The following is a 16,211-nucleotide window of genomic DNA, read 5'->3' on the forward strand; positions in this document are numbered from 1 at the left end:
TAAAAAAGTTAACATTCTGTTACAGTTTTGTAATTTGATCCTCTTATGTGGTGAAATGAAATAAAAAGTAGGATAGGCTGAATATCCAACTCCATGCTTATGTTTTCTCATTCCTTACTCTCAACACAGCGATGTCCACATGTACATGGGCCAGCCACCGGTTTACTCTGCAGCCCCTGGCACTATGGCTCCAGCAGATGTTCAGTCCTACCCAAATCCAGCAAGCACGGCAGGCCCTGCACCGTGCTCAGCACCTGCCAGCATGTCGCAGACGGCAAACTACAGCAACCCATCCGGCACAAGCTTAGCACCTCCCTCAGACGTCCATCAGGCTCCTTACTCTGAGAAAGCCCTGCTATAGGGCCTTCTTACAGATAGGACAAACAACATATGGTTAATCCATTGTAAGAAATAGTTCATTGTTGTTCCCATTAAAGAGCAACAACAGTTTTAAAAAAATGTAACATCAGGCAAACACTGGCATTTGGTGCACCTTGTGTTTTATTTGGTGAATCCATATGTGAAAATCCATTTAATATCATATTTGCACATTCTTAACTACTCAGATGTTGGAACAATTTTGGTTCGACAGATTTGTGTTTTTGTCATGATTTGTGTCTAAGCTCCTAATCTAAATCTGGCCACAAAAAACTTACACTTCAAATATAAAAAAAATATTACATTTACATATTTAACAATTGTTAGTTTCTTTAGATTTTTTTCAAAAACTATATAGACGTTTTAAAACGGTCTTCTAGAAATTTATAAACAGAGAACAATAGAAATTTTAGTGCACATTTTATTTTTAATTTAAACATTTCTTACTATGTGTGCATATAAAAATTTGATCAGATTCAGTAATTCAGCTGAAAAGAAGAAAATTACATTGAATCTACAGTATATACACAGAAGAAGAGGTTTTTGAGCATTTATATCTGTATTTTGAAGATTATGGCTTACAGCTAATTAGAAAATAAGACTTTGGTCATTAAAAAAATATAGCTAAAACCTAATTCAAAATGAAAAGTAAAGTAAAGCATTTTTAAACATATTTCGCCTTGATTTTAGCTGTGATTCACACGTTTAGCCATTAGACCATCCTTGTTGAGACTGCTAAAAAAAGCCTTTGTGGTAGAAATGTTCTTTGTGTTTATGTACATCATTGGATAGCCAAAATCTACTATTTATTTCTTCTAGGGGCATTATTTAATATCCTTTTTGATAAAACAAAGTCTAAGTTTAAGTTTAGCTGAAAGCCATAATTATCAAAATTACAGAATAAATGAACGCTTCAAATATATTACTGGGATGCTCCTATAAATAATTATTAGAACTTGTCTCAAATTTTTCTTTAAAAATGTCCGGTTCTTAGAAACAAAAACATTTTACCAAGTAACCAAGTGTAACTGTAGCTATATCAGTGCAATTAAATTAAGGTAATTCAAATGATGCGTGTTATCCATAGCCGTTTCATGTTGCTATTTAAAGGCCTACCTCTGAGGTCTTTAAAACACTAAGATTGAAGACTTTGTTGTGCCACAATAAGCTCCTCCACTACAACTAGTTACAGTCATGTTTTTCTTTTTTGCTATTTCTTTATTTAAAGCAAAACACTAAACTGAAAATATTGTTCTCCTCTCAATATTTTACAAGTGTCATCAACTTTTACTGAAACCTGAAGCCTCTTTGATTTTCTGTAGGGAAAAGAAACAAAAGGAGCAGAAGCATGCACCTGACACATGTATATACTGTACTGAAGTAACCCCCTCGAGGTTGGATATATGTTGGTTCAGTTCTTGTTGTTTTCTCTAAAACTGATTTCTGGTTTCCACATAGCCCTGGTGAATGAAAGACCTATAACTATCCCTACATGCCTGATTTCCCTTCTGACACAAATAGTTCTGTATCCTTTTTTAAGGGGATACCAGCCACCTTACCTCTTTCAGGGCTGTGCCAACAAGTATGCACCTCTGATGTGGTTACAAGGGGAAAACTCTGAGCCCCATAGATTTTTTGTTTTACTTTTATTTTAAAGCATCTCTATTGCTATTGATTTTTTTTTTATTGTAGTACATTCTAATTTATGATTAATTATTGCTATATTTTTGATGAAGTATTGCAGGATGTATGTATTCAAGAAAAGAGTTGGATGTGTGATATTCTGCCCAACTACAATGTATATTTCAGATAAAACCTTGAAATTTGTATTTTATTGTACTGTAGGTTTAATGGTTACATTAGTACTGACTGAACTTGAGCCCCAGAGGTGTCTGTCATTTCTTAGACTTGTGTTAACACTGAGGGAAGTTTTATTTTATAAAGAGGCATTAGTTTAAGATGATGTTTAGTTTGCTATCTCTCACCCAACATGAAATTATGCATTTAGTGTATTAATCCTAAATAATTTATATGGCTTCTACATGTAGCAAGTCTTTGAGAAGGATTCAGTGTTTGAAAAATTTGACTTATGAAATAAATATGTCTGTGTATTTTATTAAATCATGCTTTTTGAAGGAAATTTGAAGTACAAATGCTAAACTAAACTCTAGAATTGGGAAAAGGTTTCAGTACTACGGTGAAAAACTTCTCTCATTTAGCTTTCTCTTTGTTATAGGTCGAGTCTTGCTACTTGCCAACTAAAGAATGCAAGGCAAATTTTACTTTAGGCTTAGTACTTAGACTTTGTTTAATGATAATTTAATTTAAATGTAGTTGAGATAAAATAAGTTACTTATTATTTTTGTTGCCTTTAGTTTAATGGAAGAGAATCTACTCTGTTAAACCTTGCAGTTTTCTGTATATTGTCATCATCTAAATGGAGCATCTTATTGCACCGCAGCGTTGGGCTGCAACTCTGATGTAACTTTTTTTTTTCTTGTACAGGATTGAAATGCTGCCTGTGTTTTTTTTTTTTTTTTTTTATCCAAGGTTCTCATAAAGGTTCTGTCCAAAGTTGTACTCTGCTGTTTCTATGTTTTAACCATGCCTAATAATTGGTATTCACAATAAAGCCAGGCCAAGTGTATAGAGTAAGTTGTGTGGCTTTATTTGCGTTGATATTTAAACCACAGAGGGACTGGGGCTTTGAAATAATGACATCATGAAGGAAATCCTTGGTTGAAGTTTTGATATATGTTGCCTACTAATACCACCTGCATTTTAGAAATGAATCTAACTTTAAATATTTGAGTTTCTTTCATTTTGTTCAACTACTCTTTTTTTTTTTTTTTCCCCCCAACAGTAAGAACTACCTATTCTTTGCCACTAGATGGAGACTTGTTTTTAGGTGCTGACATAAATGCATGTGAAAGACAAAGCTTATTTTAGGAAATATTTTAATTCTGTTGTACAAAAAAGAAAATTCAAATTAAAAACTAGCAAAACTATCATTTATTTATGTTAGTCTGTTGCAATTTGCTTGCTTTCAGTATAACTATCCTTTTTATAGGATCTTTGTATAATTTAGGCACTGGCTATTTTCTCTGCCAAGTTATAGAATGAATATTGCTTCTGTCTCAGTAGGTATAAAAACATAAGTTTGAATTGCTCAGTCGATTGGCAGTAAAACTATGCAGTCTTTAGTGCAGAGTAAGCAATGTCCAGAGTTCAACAGCCCCACAGACTCATTCTGAAGCAGATGATTGTCAAAGTCTTTAGCTCCAGTTTTAAAGCAGTCGCCAGTGTTCAGGAACCATGCCCTCAGGCAAGACGGTCAAGCTCATTGTGTACGAGCTGCTGCAATATGCAGCTCTCATCATCCCTATCTTTGTAATCATGGAGAGATTTGCTAGCCTAATAAGCGATATGGCAGGTGAAAGTGTGACCTCTTACTGGCTTGTGGTTGCAGTCTCTATGGCCTATGTGACCTCTGGGACCCTACTGGTGTGGGTTCCTCTAAAATACGTGACCCTTAAGAAGCGGAGATTCATCTCAGAGATTACAGAATGGTGAGTTATACACAAATCTTAACACTTGAAAAATGATTTAGAAAAAGGTCAGAATTAAGATGCTATATAAAGAATGATGTGAAAGTAAAATTTGAATTTGATTTAGTTTTTGCATATTAAAAAAGAAAATACAACAGCATACATTTGTTTTTGAACCCCTTTTATCTGATGTTCTTATATAAAATCTGGTGGTACCAATGCCTTCTGAAGTCTCGTAATTTGTAAATTGAGTTGAGGAATTATATTTTTTTTTCTAGTTTTTTTTTTTTTCAACTTTATTAGATAGACAAATGCCACCTTAAAGTGGTGGAGGGGTCTCAGTGCTTGGAAGATACCAGAGGTTATGTTATCATGGGCCTAAATGCCCCTAGTGGGGTCACCCAAGCCAAACAGGCTGTGGGTGATGGATCAGACAAAAAGAACTTCACAAAGCCCTAATGATGACCAAGAAGAGCTGAGACCTCACCCTGGAGCTCAGGCAAGTCTGAAGGAGCCACACAAGGTCATCCACCAGTTGATCCACCACCTGCACGGGAATGAAGCAGAGGCCACAGTGACCTGATTTACGGACACTTAAGCTGGCTCTGGGGATGTGAAATGTCACCTTGCTGGAGGAGGAAGGAGCCAGAGCTTGTGCAGGAGGTGGAGTGATTCTGGCTAGAAATGGGTTCACCTCCATGCAAAGACTGGCCTCTGGAGCTAGCTCCTTCAGAGAGGCTAGGAACCCTGCTACTCTGGAGTGGCCTGCGGGGAGAAGGGGAGGGCTGGGGTAGGTCGGCTTGTCCCTCCTCAGGCGCCAGGACACCCTTGGCCGTAGGTCAATGATTGAATTCGTAGTTGAATTTCCATGTGTTGGACACTTGGGCGAAGTGAAGGGCAGAACTTTCCACCGGAACCCCACCTGGTGCGATAGATTCCCTGGCTGAAGAGGAAACTGAACATACTCAGCAGGCCAATATGAGTAGTGAGGGTATGCCGGGAACACATCTCACAACCCTCCCTCAGGGACATATTCAACTCCCTTCACTGGTAGTGTTTCTCTTTGATTCTGGGGAAGTCTGGGGACATGGAGTCTGAAAGGACCATTTTCTTGCCTCTGTTTTCAATGTGGCCACTCTTTGTTCTGTCCATAAGGTCTGGGATTATACCGGCATTAAGGGATGCTTTCAAGCTGAAGTTTGAGTCTTAATTAGCAAAAACTGTGGCCTGGGAAGTGTTTGGAAAGACCATGGAGAAATACTATTGGCTAGCCCCAAAGCGGTCCTGGCAAACCATTTGGTGCCTCTGTTTTTAGTGGGACATATAACTACTGAAACTTGACCAAGTAAATTGTTGGACAGTGGATGAAATACATTGAGAATCTCCTTAACCCGGCGGACATGCCTTCCATGCCTGAAGCAGAAATTGAGTGCTCAGGTTGGACTTGTTCATCACCCAGGGCAAACTCACCAATGTGGTCAGAAAACTCCATTGTGGAAAAATTTCAGGGATGGATAAGATCCACTCTGAATACATTAGGTCTCTGAATGTTGCTGGGCAGTCGTAGCTGACATTGCTCTACAACACTGCTTCATGGTCAGGGGACAGTGCTCCTGGACTAGTGAACTGGGGTAGTGGTTTCCCTGTATAAGAAGTGGGACTGGAGGGTCTGTTCCAACTATAGAGGGGTCACACTTCTTAGCCTCCTGGGAAAGTCCTGGAGAGTAGAATCCAGGTAATTGTCCAACCAGATTAGCCAGCAGGTGGGTCCTGATCCAGACCGGGGTCAACTAATCGGTGAAGGCTATCTCTCTCAGCTGGAATGCCTCAGACTTTGAGCAAAGGGGGAGGGTGTGCCTGGGGAGAGGAAAATCTAGGAGTCTCTGCTTCATCAGCAGCCTGGCCCTAGATAGGCAGAAGATGATGAGTAAATGTATTGGACATACACCATAATCTCAGGACTTGGAAATACAGCAGACCCCCTAAATACTTAAAAAGGAAGACATAAATAAATACTTACCGTTTTTGATTCTAGAAAAAAAGTTTTTATTTAGGTGTAAAACTTACCAAAAATCTATTAATATACAAGGTTTTTGTTTTCATTTACTGATTTTGGGGGGAAATATTAACTTTCCAAAGCATGCACAGACAGACGTAGCTGTCATAGAGACCCAGGGTTAGTTTACTGAACAATATCTTATCACCAAATGAGAAGTTTCCAAATTATTATCCCTAAATGGGCAAAAGTGAATCATAACTGTCGTCCTCCAAAACTCCAAAAATATGCAGTGAATTATCTGGACTACATCCATTCATCTGTGGTCAGTATTGCATACATTTAGCATTTATTTACCATATTGCCCATAAAAAAAAGTAAAACCCAAGTGGTCAGAAGGTGAAACACAGCCTTCGTCACCCTACAAAAAAACTGAAGGTACAGATTCTTGTATGTTGAATGTAGTTAAGTTTATCAAAACCGAGAACTTTCTTACTCTGATAATGACCAGAATGCAGTACATAAATGAAATAAGAATCATATTATTTCAATAACCCTAACAAGATTAATTGTATTCACTTTCCAGGAGACCGACTGCACTGGCATATCTCCTTCTGTCAACACTGCCATGTTTTGGAATCCTAATAGCGAGCTCCAAGGTAATGCCATCAAGACTGATCTCTGCTGTGTCAGAGATGTACCTGTTAAAGTTTTGTTCTGTCATGCTCCAGTTGGGTTCCTGAATAGGATAATGTTTTCTCCTAACAGGCCGTTCAGGGTGCAAACCCACAGGACAATTTCTCTTTATAAAAAAAAAATAATAATAATCTTGTGGCGCTGTAATGACTCAGCAGTTTATGATCAATATGGCACAATGACATCTGTTCTCTCCTCACATTGGCATGATTTACTCTACTGCTACTAAACAATTTGTTTTTACAATTTTTTTTGCAAAGTGATTTTATTCATGAATTTCTAAATTGTTAAAGTCTTGAGTACAATAAAAACACAATCTCAGTAATAAAAATATAGGTCTTTTTCAGTGTCCTGGCAGAGAAGGATAGAAGCTTGTTGCATGACAGTCCACGGCAGCCATGGTGCTCTATCCCCATTGTGTTAACAACCTATTTTATTTCTGTGATTAAACTGAATCCCTGTACCAGCACAATGGCCCATTAGTAAGTTTAAACTCACTAAGCACAATGGATCCCCTGATGTGTATTCCACCTTTAAAATGTTACTAGTAATTATAGCTGTTGGCTTAATGTGGACTGATACGGATTTGCACCTGAAATCTATACAATAGGAACTGAGAATGGATTTAGATTTCACTCTTAAATGCAGATATACTTGTTTTTCTTGTCTTGGTATCAAACAGGACTTTGGTACTGTTACAGCTACAAACAAGGTTGTGAATGTCACGAGACAGTGCAGTCTATGTTAGATACTCAGTAACGGATAGTAAAGAAACTGGTTTTTTATTAACCCAAACTTTAATAGCACACTGTGATGGATAAACAAAGAAGACAAAAAATGCTCATTACCAACAATTTTCTTTGTTATATTGATCTCAGACTGTAAAAACCCCATCATATTTAAGTGTACTGGCATGCAAGAGTTTTTTGTACATCATAGTTGTTCTCAACCTCAGTTAAAGTTTGGTCAACAGCTTATCTGTAATGATGGTGTAGCTGACTCTAATAAAACCTAGAATGGAAACACTCGTCCAACACAGCCTGTAAAAACGATATAATGAGAAGTTTTAGTTTAACTTCTTTTTCTACCTTTGTGATTTCAACTTTTTGTTCTACTGAGTTAACCTCTTGAATGCACTGGTTACAAATACTTAGAGGAATTGACTGATTTCGCATTTTTAACTACAAGAATTTGCACTACCAAGAGAGTGTCTCCTATTTGTTTCCACACTATGTCCAAAAAGCAATACTACATTAGACAAATACAAATTTCTCATAAGGCATATGGACAGATACATATCCTACTAACTATCAGACATAGTGGTGATTTGATCTAATTAAATCATCCATTAATTTTGCTCTTCACCAAGAGATTCTACAGTGTCTCTCTTGGCCTGATCGAAGGATTGGCTTAAATTAGGTTATGAACAGGACAAACACTTTGTAACACAAAATGTTACTGCCACTCTCTTTTTACCACCTACTGTATATATCTGGATGCAAACTATACACTCCATGCACCTTTTCATCCTTTGTGCAGCTTTGTGCACCTTCTGTTTGTTTATAAGAGCCAATGTCACAAATGAGTTTCTCAACTGTGAGATCATTAAAATTCTATTCTATTCAGTTGTAGATTTACCAAGGGCTCATCAATTCCACACCACAACCTGGTTTAAATACTTTGATAAAACCTTGGAATAATTGGTTGAAAGCAAATGTCTGCAAACTTCAATAACATCTTACAGAGTTTTTTAAAGTGGCCAAAATGTCTGCTTCCACGAGTGATATGAGGTTAAACTCATCAAGAGGGCATTTTACTTCTGCTTTATTTGGCTTTAAAAACAGCTTAGTAAATGTTATTTTCAACATTACTTTAAACAAATCAGAAAACCAGAGTCTGATTCAAGATTAATTGCTTTACATTTAAATCTGCTCCAGCAGAATTCAATAAAGACATGAAAATGTTTTTCTTTAGTGAAATCACCTCTGAAAAATGCTGAGCAATTCCGATGAAAACAATGTCAATTACCTGCTGTCATTAAACTACAGGTCCAGCTGGACAAAGGACAAAAGCTTGATAATTTCACAGAGCTGCCTGTTTCCTTGGTTCTCTTCTCCATGATTTGTGTGGATATCATAGAGAGGATACGACCTTACAGGCTCTTAGGTAAAGGTAAGGTCTAAACTTGGAAGATGATCTTTTTATGTATTTAAATCTATTGACTGTTTTCAGATCAAAAATAGTATGCTTTGTACCACTTCTTAAAACATTGAAAATTGCAAACTTACCCCTGAATGTAAATTTAACATAAATTAAGTATGTTTGGGTTGTTGCATAAAAGTATGTCTTATCTTTTGCAGCTAACATCATTGATTTAGACTTTGACACATCAAGGCCTGTTCTGACCCATCTAAAACAGGTGACCAGTGTTTCAGGCCAGCTGCCAGCTGATGAAGGCCAGAATGGTGTGATCCCAGATCAGGCACACACCAGAAATGGCAGCACAATCAACAGGAGGCTGGATGTTACAGAGTCTCCTTACAGCACGCGGCCAACCACTGCCTACCTATACTCTTCTACTCCACGTCCTGTGTCTTACTCAGGTCCTCTAAGCTTCCTTTGGAAGAAAGATGGAAGGTCAGAGGTGTTTGTGGAGAGTTTCTTTTTCTGGCTGGACACTGTGGAGATGGTACGAGTTGCGGGGGAGCCCTTAGTTTTCCACTCAGCTTGGGTGTTTCCAATCTACATCCTGGCTTTCCTTTCATCTCTCCGGATGGTCATTTCTCCACACAGCTCCTTGCTGTCATTTGCTGGAGTTATACTGCAGGATTTTCCTTTCTTCATCCTTCGGGTTGCACTGATTGCAGTGTTTGGTTTTGTAACCCCTGTTTTTTATCCTCTCAAAAATGTTTTAGTCAGTTTATCTTATATCTACTTCACATGGATGACCAAGCTAAAGATATTTAAAAGGCCAACCATGTTCTAAAGAAGAGCAATGAAGGGACCCTTTTATTTGTGGATGTTTGGTGTTAAAGAGCAGCACCAGAGAGTCCTAGTGAAATGCTGTTTCTGCACTTACTGTAGTTCTCTAAAGATGTGTATAACTGTTTAAACGGAGTGTTTATACTTAAATGATGTATCAAAAACATTTTCTGCTTTTCTATAAAACTATTCCATTCTTTGAGAGAGTACTAATACCCCTTTTCATATTTGGTTACATTGAATCAAATCCTATCAAGCCTAAATCAAAAGTCTAGACTGAAAATATGACAATTCTTCTAAAATATTAGGTTATTGGGTTCAGGTCACATATGGGGGTGCTGTACTTTTCCAAAACAATGACTGTTTTGTATGTAGTCTATTGACTTCCATTTAGGCGCCATCTAACCGAAGCACCTTCCTTTATGTGCTTGTTGTGTCCCCTGTGTCCTGTGGTAAACTAGGAACATAACTTAGTGCTTTTAAATTAGCTTTGAATTTCTTCACAACTAAATCTTCAGTCAGGTTAAAAAAGCTGTTCTTGGTGGTTATTATAGTTCACTTAAGTTCTCTAACAAATCTCAGAGGCCTCTGTGCTTTTGGTGAGCTAAATCCCTACTGAAGGCATTTGGTTCCGCAGCAGTGGTGGCTGGCCAATAGAGGGCGCTATGGCGCTGCCCCACCCACCCAATGACTTTGACATAAAAAAAAGAAAACACTGACATTAAATTATAAAATTACATTTTTTAAAAATATGTTGATATGCATTTTTTAGATGTGCAAGATAAACATTTAATCTTTAATGACGAGTAAAGTTCTTTTCATTTTTTTAAATGTATGTACAATAAGCAAACCTGTACATGAAATTATGTTTTGTTTTTATAAATTGTTTTTATAATGTTTTTTGTTGTTGGCATTCATAAAAATACACTGGTTTGAAAACTTAGTATATGTTTGATTGTTTTTTTTTTTGTTTGTTTTTTTGGTATAGGTCTATTTTGAATTTATAGCTCCCCCCTGAAGAAAATCATGCAAATTTTTCACAAATGTACTACTTGCATCTGTTAACACACAAAAAGAGTAATACAATGTTTTCAAAAAATGCATTTGTATGGGTTTAGAATAACCACTATGTGAATGTTATTTAACGCAATACAAACTAAATAAGTGCGGGTGCCTCAAAGGCCCTCTTTGCTTAAAATGGCTAAAACCCTCTGAGGAATATTTATGGTGAAAAACAATTAAAATTCAAAAAGCATATTGATATATATATCAGTCTGATTTGAATGAGTAGTGTACATGATTTCTAAGGTTAATAAAGCATAAAAATTAAACCAAAACAAGAGTAAATATATCCCTTTCAAAATAAGATTCCAAAACAAATATTGCAGCTGAATAATGAGGAGGTGAGATAAGTCTAACACAGTGACATTTAGTTGAGATCACAAAAACTTAGGACTAACAAAGGATAAGAAGTCCTGAACCATGGGTGGTAGGAGGAAAACGAATCAAGGTTTTAATTCAACAAACCAGCGGAAAAAATTATTTAACAATGCACAAAACAATGAAAAAAGTATTTAAACGCTTAAAGATTCCTACGGTACTTGTCTATATATTTATTTATGTCTTAGGATTTTGTTTCTTTTTGGATGTTGTGTTTTTTTTTTGTCTCAGTGCATACCTCTCGGTGACAACAGAGTCATTTTACCTCTTTATTTAGGACATATTAAAAAGAATAACACACACAATTCAGATTGTGTTTGTTCCTGTTATAGATAAGCTTCAACACGCAATAGAAAAGAAATCTTAATGCATGTTAACAAGCACATCTGGCAGACTTTTTCCAACATAAATAGAGGAAATAATAAACAAATTCCCATGAAATTTAGGGTGAATATTGTTTCAAGACCTGACATATGATGTGAGGCATAATCAGCAATGAGCAGCTAACAGTGTAGAATCCAATCTGGTTGGCTTACATCTTCGAGCATAAAAACTACCGGTAAAAGGAACTTCCCCCAGTATCCCTATAGCCATAATCTTCCTGCTTCTCCATAATTCATGTTGTAATCTGCAAGAAGGCATTAGTACAGCATGAGCTTAACAGAATGGCTGTTTTGTAGTGCAGCTTGGTTGTGTGATGGAGAACACATTTTCACATTGCAGACTGAATGCTTAAGATGGACAGCAGAAAACAAAGCACTCTGAACAAACCTTGCTTAATGAGACACTCCCTACTCATTAAAAGGTTCTATTTTACTTATTTGTCAATATCAAATAAAGCTTTCATATACTCTTTTCGGAGTTTTGCATTAACCCCCTCCTTTCAAGTAATGCTAAGCTTATATAATAATAACCTTTCTTTTGTGAAGCATTTTTGTCAAAATATTTTTACAATATTTTGTTTATGCATTTTAGCACAAATAGGGACAGTAAAATAGGTTTCAAAACATAATTTCTTGAACTCGCTCTCACTGTCCTTGTGCTGCATGAACCACATTGACTCTTTTAAGAAACAAATAAAGACATTTTTACGTAAATAGGCTTTTTTTTTCTTCCAAAGTTTATTTATGCTTTACCATGTGGTACAATATAAAGACATAAAAAAAGTTATATAGATAACAATGTACCTTTAACATATAAAATAATTGGGCTAGAACCAACCCCAATATACCTACATATATACTCCCATACAGAATACAAAAAACAAAACAAAAAAAAATAAATAATAAAATAAGTAAATAATAAAAAAAATAAATAGTAATAATAATAATAAAATAAATAAATACAAAAAAGGATCAAGTCAGGTGAGAATAATGAGAAGTGGAAAGAAACTGATACATCAAAAGACAAATAATTAAAGTGAAAAGAACCACATTATTAAAACCATGTTATTATTATTTTTTTTCCTTCCTCTCACGTAAATAGGCTTTTAACTGGACTGTATATGCATTTATAGTGGGCTTGTAGTCTTGTTTTTATTATTGTGAAACACTTTCTGATTATAAATTTAACCTACATACTGATTTAGAAGACCATAGTAACTCATCCAAATTTACACATATCAAAAGGTTTAAAAAAACAGAGTTGTAACAACCAAGGGTGGAAAAAAACATTGTCTTGCAAACTTACACTATGAGTAGCCTGATATAATGACGAAAAAAAATCTAAGACTTTAAATAGCAGCAAAAACAGCAGTCTATTTCAGTATTGGACTATTGTCATGTCTTTCAAACTAGCTCAACCTAAATTTGGACGAATAGATGTAAAGATTTTTTTAATCTTGTCATCATTTTGTATTTATAGTGTATTTTGACAATGACTGGGCTATTGTACCACATTAATATTTTTTTTTACAAGCAAGTTTTTCCTAAAATATCCCATACCATACTACCTGCACCACTTTTTTTCAAGGTAATGTGTAAATTAAGCTTTTTTTGCCCACACCTATGCCAGTTGTCATATAGATGATGAAAGTTTATTATGGTTTCCAACTTCCCTGTTTAATACTACCCAGTGAGATCAATCAAGTCAATCAATCAATAATAGACATCTTACCTACAACATTAAACAATTCGATTGACATCTCATTAGAATACTTTGAAGATTAAGATGATATTATGATAAAATAATAAAAAGTTCAAGCTGCCCAGTTGCAGGTCACTGTTAAAGGCTAAGTGCTTTTGCCATTTCTTGTCTGCTGCAGATCCAGAGCGTTGAAGCCCATAGAATGAAACTAAAAGAGAGGTCCACATTGTCCCAGTTCTAAATCATTACACTGGCTCTTGTATATCAGAGAATAGACTTTAAAATAGTTTCTCTCAGCAGGAATACATTGCAGATTGATGTCAGTGTATCAACTACCCAGACCTCGAGCCTGTAGGGCTCTAATCTACTTTGCATACCAAGAATCAGAACTAAACGTGGAGCAGCAGCATTTAGTTCTCATGCTCCTCTAATCTGGGAAAAAAAACTATAAGAAAACCAACATAGTGCTGAAACCTTCCAGTGCATTAAATCCAGATAAATGCTTATTTGTTAGGCCTTTGACTGTGCTATCTACAGTATTTAAATAAATAGTTCAACGTTCTTTCTTTTTATAATAATATTTGCACTTTGAATTGTCTTGCTACTTAAATATGCTATATACATATAATTACCTTGCCCATTTAACTTAGTTGTTGAAAAAAAAACTTACATTGTGATACCATAATAAACCTTACCCTCTTGCTATTGCAAGATATTAGTATCTGGAAGCTTGTGGTTTCCTAGTTTAACGTTTTTTTTTAATTCTTTCATTCAGAAAAGGCTCAAACATAGGAAACCCATTTTTTACTGCACTTGCAGCTTTAATTTTTGTTTATCTGGAAAATTTTCAACTTTTATTCAGTTTGTCAATAAGTAACACATTACTTTTTGCACCTTTAATAGAATATGCAACAAAAAATTAAGATTAATCAAATGGGAACAAAAGCAGATTTTAGAGTGGACAAAGGAACAGTAAGGAGGAAAATGAGATAGAGGAAGAAAATAAAGACAGAACAGATACTGTAGTGTGATAGGAAAGGAGGGAGAGAAAGACGAGAGATACGAGGCTGCTGAGCAAGACAGGAGGCTTTGTAAATCTGACAGACTAGAGGCGCATTTAAATTCAGGCTGTGTTTCTCCTGCGCTAGCGAATGTTACCCAGCTCTAGCATGGCAACAGAGAAAGGCAGTAATTTAGCTGCAGCAGCTCAACAAACATGCACAGACAGCTGCAACGGAATCGCTAAGAGTGACTCAGGTAAGCTGAAATGCCCCTGAAGAGACAGTAACCCCATGGTGAAGGAAAAAGCATGCACAGTAAGAAGGAGAGATAGTGGATGAGAAAGAGGAGGAGCTACATAACTGGAGTCTTTAAGGGGAGAAAAAAAGGAGGACTGAGGAGCACTGAACCTGAAACTGTCTGACTCTGGACACCTATAGTGGGCTTAAGAGAGAGGGATCAAGACATGGAGTGATAGATGGGATCTGACTAGACTAATGTGACGCTGGGAGACTCAGAAAACAGAAACCATAGAAAATTATATTCAGTTTCAGCAGAAGACTGTTCTCGTTGTTTAAACTGGAGTGCAGGCTGAAGGATTCTCAACAGGGGAGGCTGAGAGACTGAAAGAGGAAAGGGGGAATGGAAGGGCAAATATGGAGAGCGACAGATGAACCACCTGTTCTTTTAAAGATGAGGTGAGCATATTCACACCAAGCTGCTCTTCAGAATGACTCATGCTACATTGGTGGTGGATATCTAAATGTCTTCCTACAGGATCACCTGGAATTGGTCTAAAAAGAGGAAGCAGACACTGAACTCCCCAGGTGACACCCCCTCGCCACACTCCCACCACCCTTTAAACAACTTGTGGACTTCCTAGTATGGAGACTTCATCATCCATGGAATCCCTGATGAGCTTCTCTTAACAGGCCAAGAGGGTTCAATTAGTGAACTGGTCATTAAGCGACCCACCCCCTGGAGGCTTAACAGGCCTGCCCCCTCCTCTCCCTTAAACTTGATATCTTGATGCATTGCTGTGGGCTGGGACACTGGCGGAGAGTGCAGTCCACCTATGTAAGTGGCAGCATCACCTGCAGGATCCATACGCACTCTTTTGATCGCATGGCAACAGCGTAGTCTTGCGGGTAAAGGGGAGTGTATACAGAGGGGGAGACAGCAGTGTATTTACTAACACATGTGCATTCAGGCATCTTGTTTATCTGCTGTATGTTAGCATGCTCAATTACACATGCTATGAGTTTGGAGTTGTGACTCCTGATCATGTTATTTTTCTATTCTCAGCAGAGCTTAGGTCTGTTTTAAGCAAAAAAAAAAAAAAAACATTTCAAAATGATTGCCCCTTATGTGCTGATAAGCTATAAATAAATGAGCCAATATGTTCTGCTTATTTCAGGCAGCTGATTGAAATGCTGCCTTCTTGTTTAGCTCTGATCCTCGGTGATGATGTGAAGGGTCTGCATGGTTCATTACAAACTGAAAACCTGACCTTACAAGCATTGATCATGTGTATTTATATTTAAGACACTGAGTGCCTTTTTGAGCAAGAATATTCAAAATATTTCCATTTTTCAAACAGGAATCCAGTGCCATGATATGAAAACCTTATCATCTATTTTCTTGGTTTGGTTAGCTGAGTAGAATTTGCCTGATCAAAAAGCATGGAACAGATTTCCTTCTTTTTGTATCCTAGCAATGGTTTACAGTTTTTTATGGAAAATTCAATACTAAACCTTTTATTTATACTAAAATCAAACTCTAAGGTGTATCAAAATCCCTAGCTTTTAGTCTTATTGCATCTAGTTGCTTCTTGATTTCTAAAACTGCATTTTGGAGGAAAAGACAACAGCTTTATTCCTTTTTTGTATAATTTTAACGCAACCTCTCATTCATACTAGGACATAAAATTGTCTGCATACACATTGCAAGATATGTTGTAACAAGTCATGATATGAGCTTGGGGGAATTAATAGATAAATATACCCTGAGATCAAAGCTTTGCAGAGCTCTATTTGGGATCTTTGCTAATTTATATGAATCATTTGTCAATTTGCAAAACTGACAAC

The 16,211-nt window shown here is 36.6% G+C and overlaps 3 protein-coding genes across 5 annotated transcripts in view; all 3 read left to right on the forward strand.

The window, feature by feature from the left end:
• Positions 1-3,033, forward strand: part of LOC119790462 (collectin-12-like) — a 74,814-nt gene extending 71,781 nt beyond the window's left edge. Inside the window, exon 23 of the mRNA XM_038295991.1 lies at positions 130-3,033. Coding sequence (XP_038151919.1) covers positions 130-361 — 232 coding nt within the window. The 3' untranslated portion in view covers positions 362-3,033. The remainder of the gene's footprint in view (positions 1-129) is intronic.
• Positions 3,034-3,607: 574 nt separating this feature from the next.
• si:dkey-32m20.1 (transmembrane protein 236) lies at positions 3,608-10,366 on the forward strand. Its single transcript, XM_038295977.1, has 4 exons — positions 3,608-3,947; positions 6,509-6,581; positions 8,667-8,790; positions 8,979-10,366. Exons 1-4 carry the CDS (start codon positions 3,694-3,696, stop codon positions 9,602-9,604), a joined length of 1,077 nt encoding a protein of 358 aa, XP_038151905.1. The 5' UTR covers positions 3,608-3,693; the 3' UTR covers positions 9,605-10,366.
• Positions 10,367-14,263: 3,897 nt separating this feature from the next.
• Positions 14,264-16,211, forward strand: part of LOC119790442 (voltage-dependent L-type calcium channel subunit beta-2-like) — a 34,392-nt gene continuing 32,444 nt past the window's right edge. For 2 of the 3 annotated variants that reach the window (XM_038295956.1, XM_038295958.1), the window contains exon 1: positions 14,264-15,201. In XM_038295956.1, coding sequence (XP_038151884.1) covers positions 15,154-15,201 — 48 coding nt within the window. In that variant the 5' untranslated portion in view covers positions 14,264-15,153. The remainder of the gene's footprint in view (positions 15,202-16,211) is intronic. The other variant, XM_038295957.1, reaches the window with a different exon arrangement.

Source organism: Cyprinodon tularosa, unplaced genomic scaffold (genome assembly GCF_016077235.1).
Source record: "Cyprinodon tularosa strain WSP-4 unplaced genomic scaffold, ASM1607723v1 ctg364, whole genome shotgun sequence".
NCBI lineage: Eukaryota > Metazoa > Chordata > Actinopteri > Cyprinodontiformes > Cyprinodontidae > Cyprinodon > Cyprinodon tularosa.

What these genes read in the sequence shown, in the direction of transcription:
- si:dkey-32m20.1 (XM_038295977.1), top strand. Translation starts at nt 3,694, where the DNA reads ATGCCCTCAGGCAAGACGGTCAAGCTCATTGTGTACGAGCTGCTGCAA. An exon ending in ATCTCAGAGATTACAGAATG is followed by an intron (nt 3,948 to 6,508) that starts GTGAGTTATACA and finishes TTCACTTTCCAG; the next exon opens with GAGACCGACTGCACTGGCAT. An exon ending in TCCTAATAGCGAGCTCCAAG is followed by an intron (nt 6,582 to 8,666) that starts GTAATGCCATCA and finishes ATTAAACTACAG; the next exon opens with GTCCAGCTGGACAAAGGACA.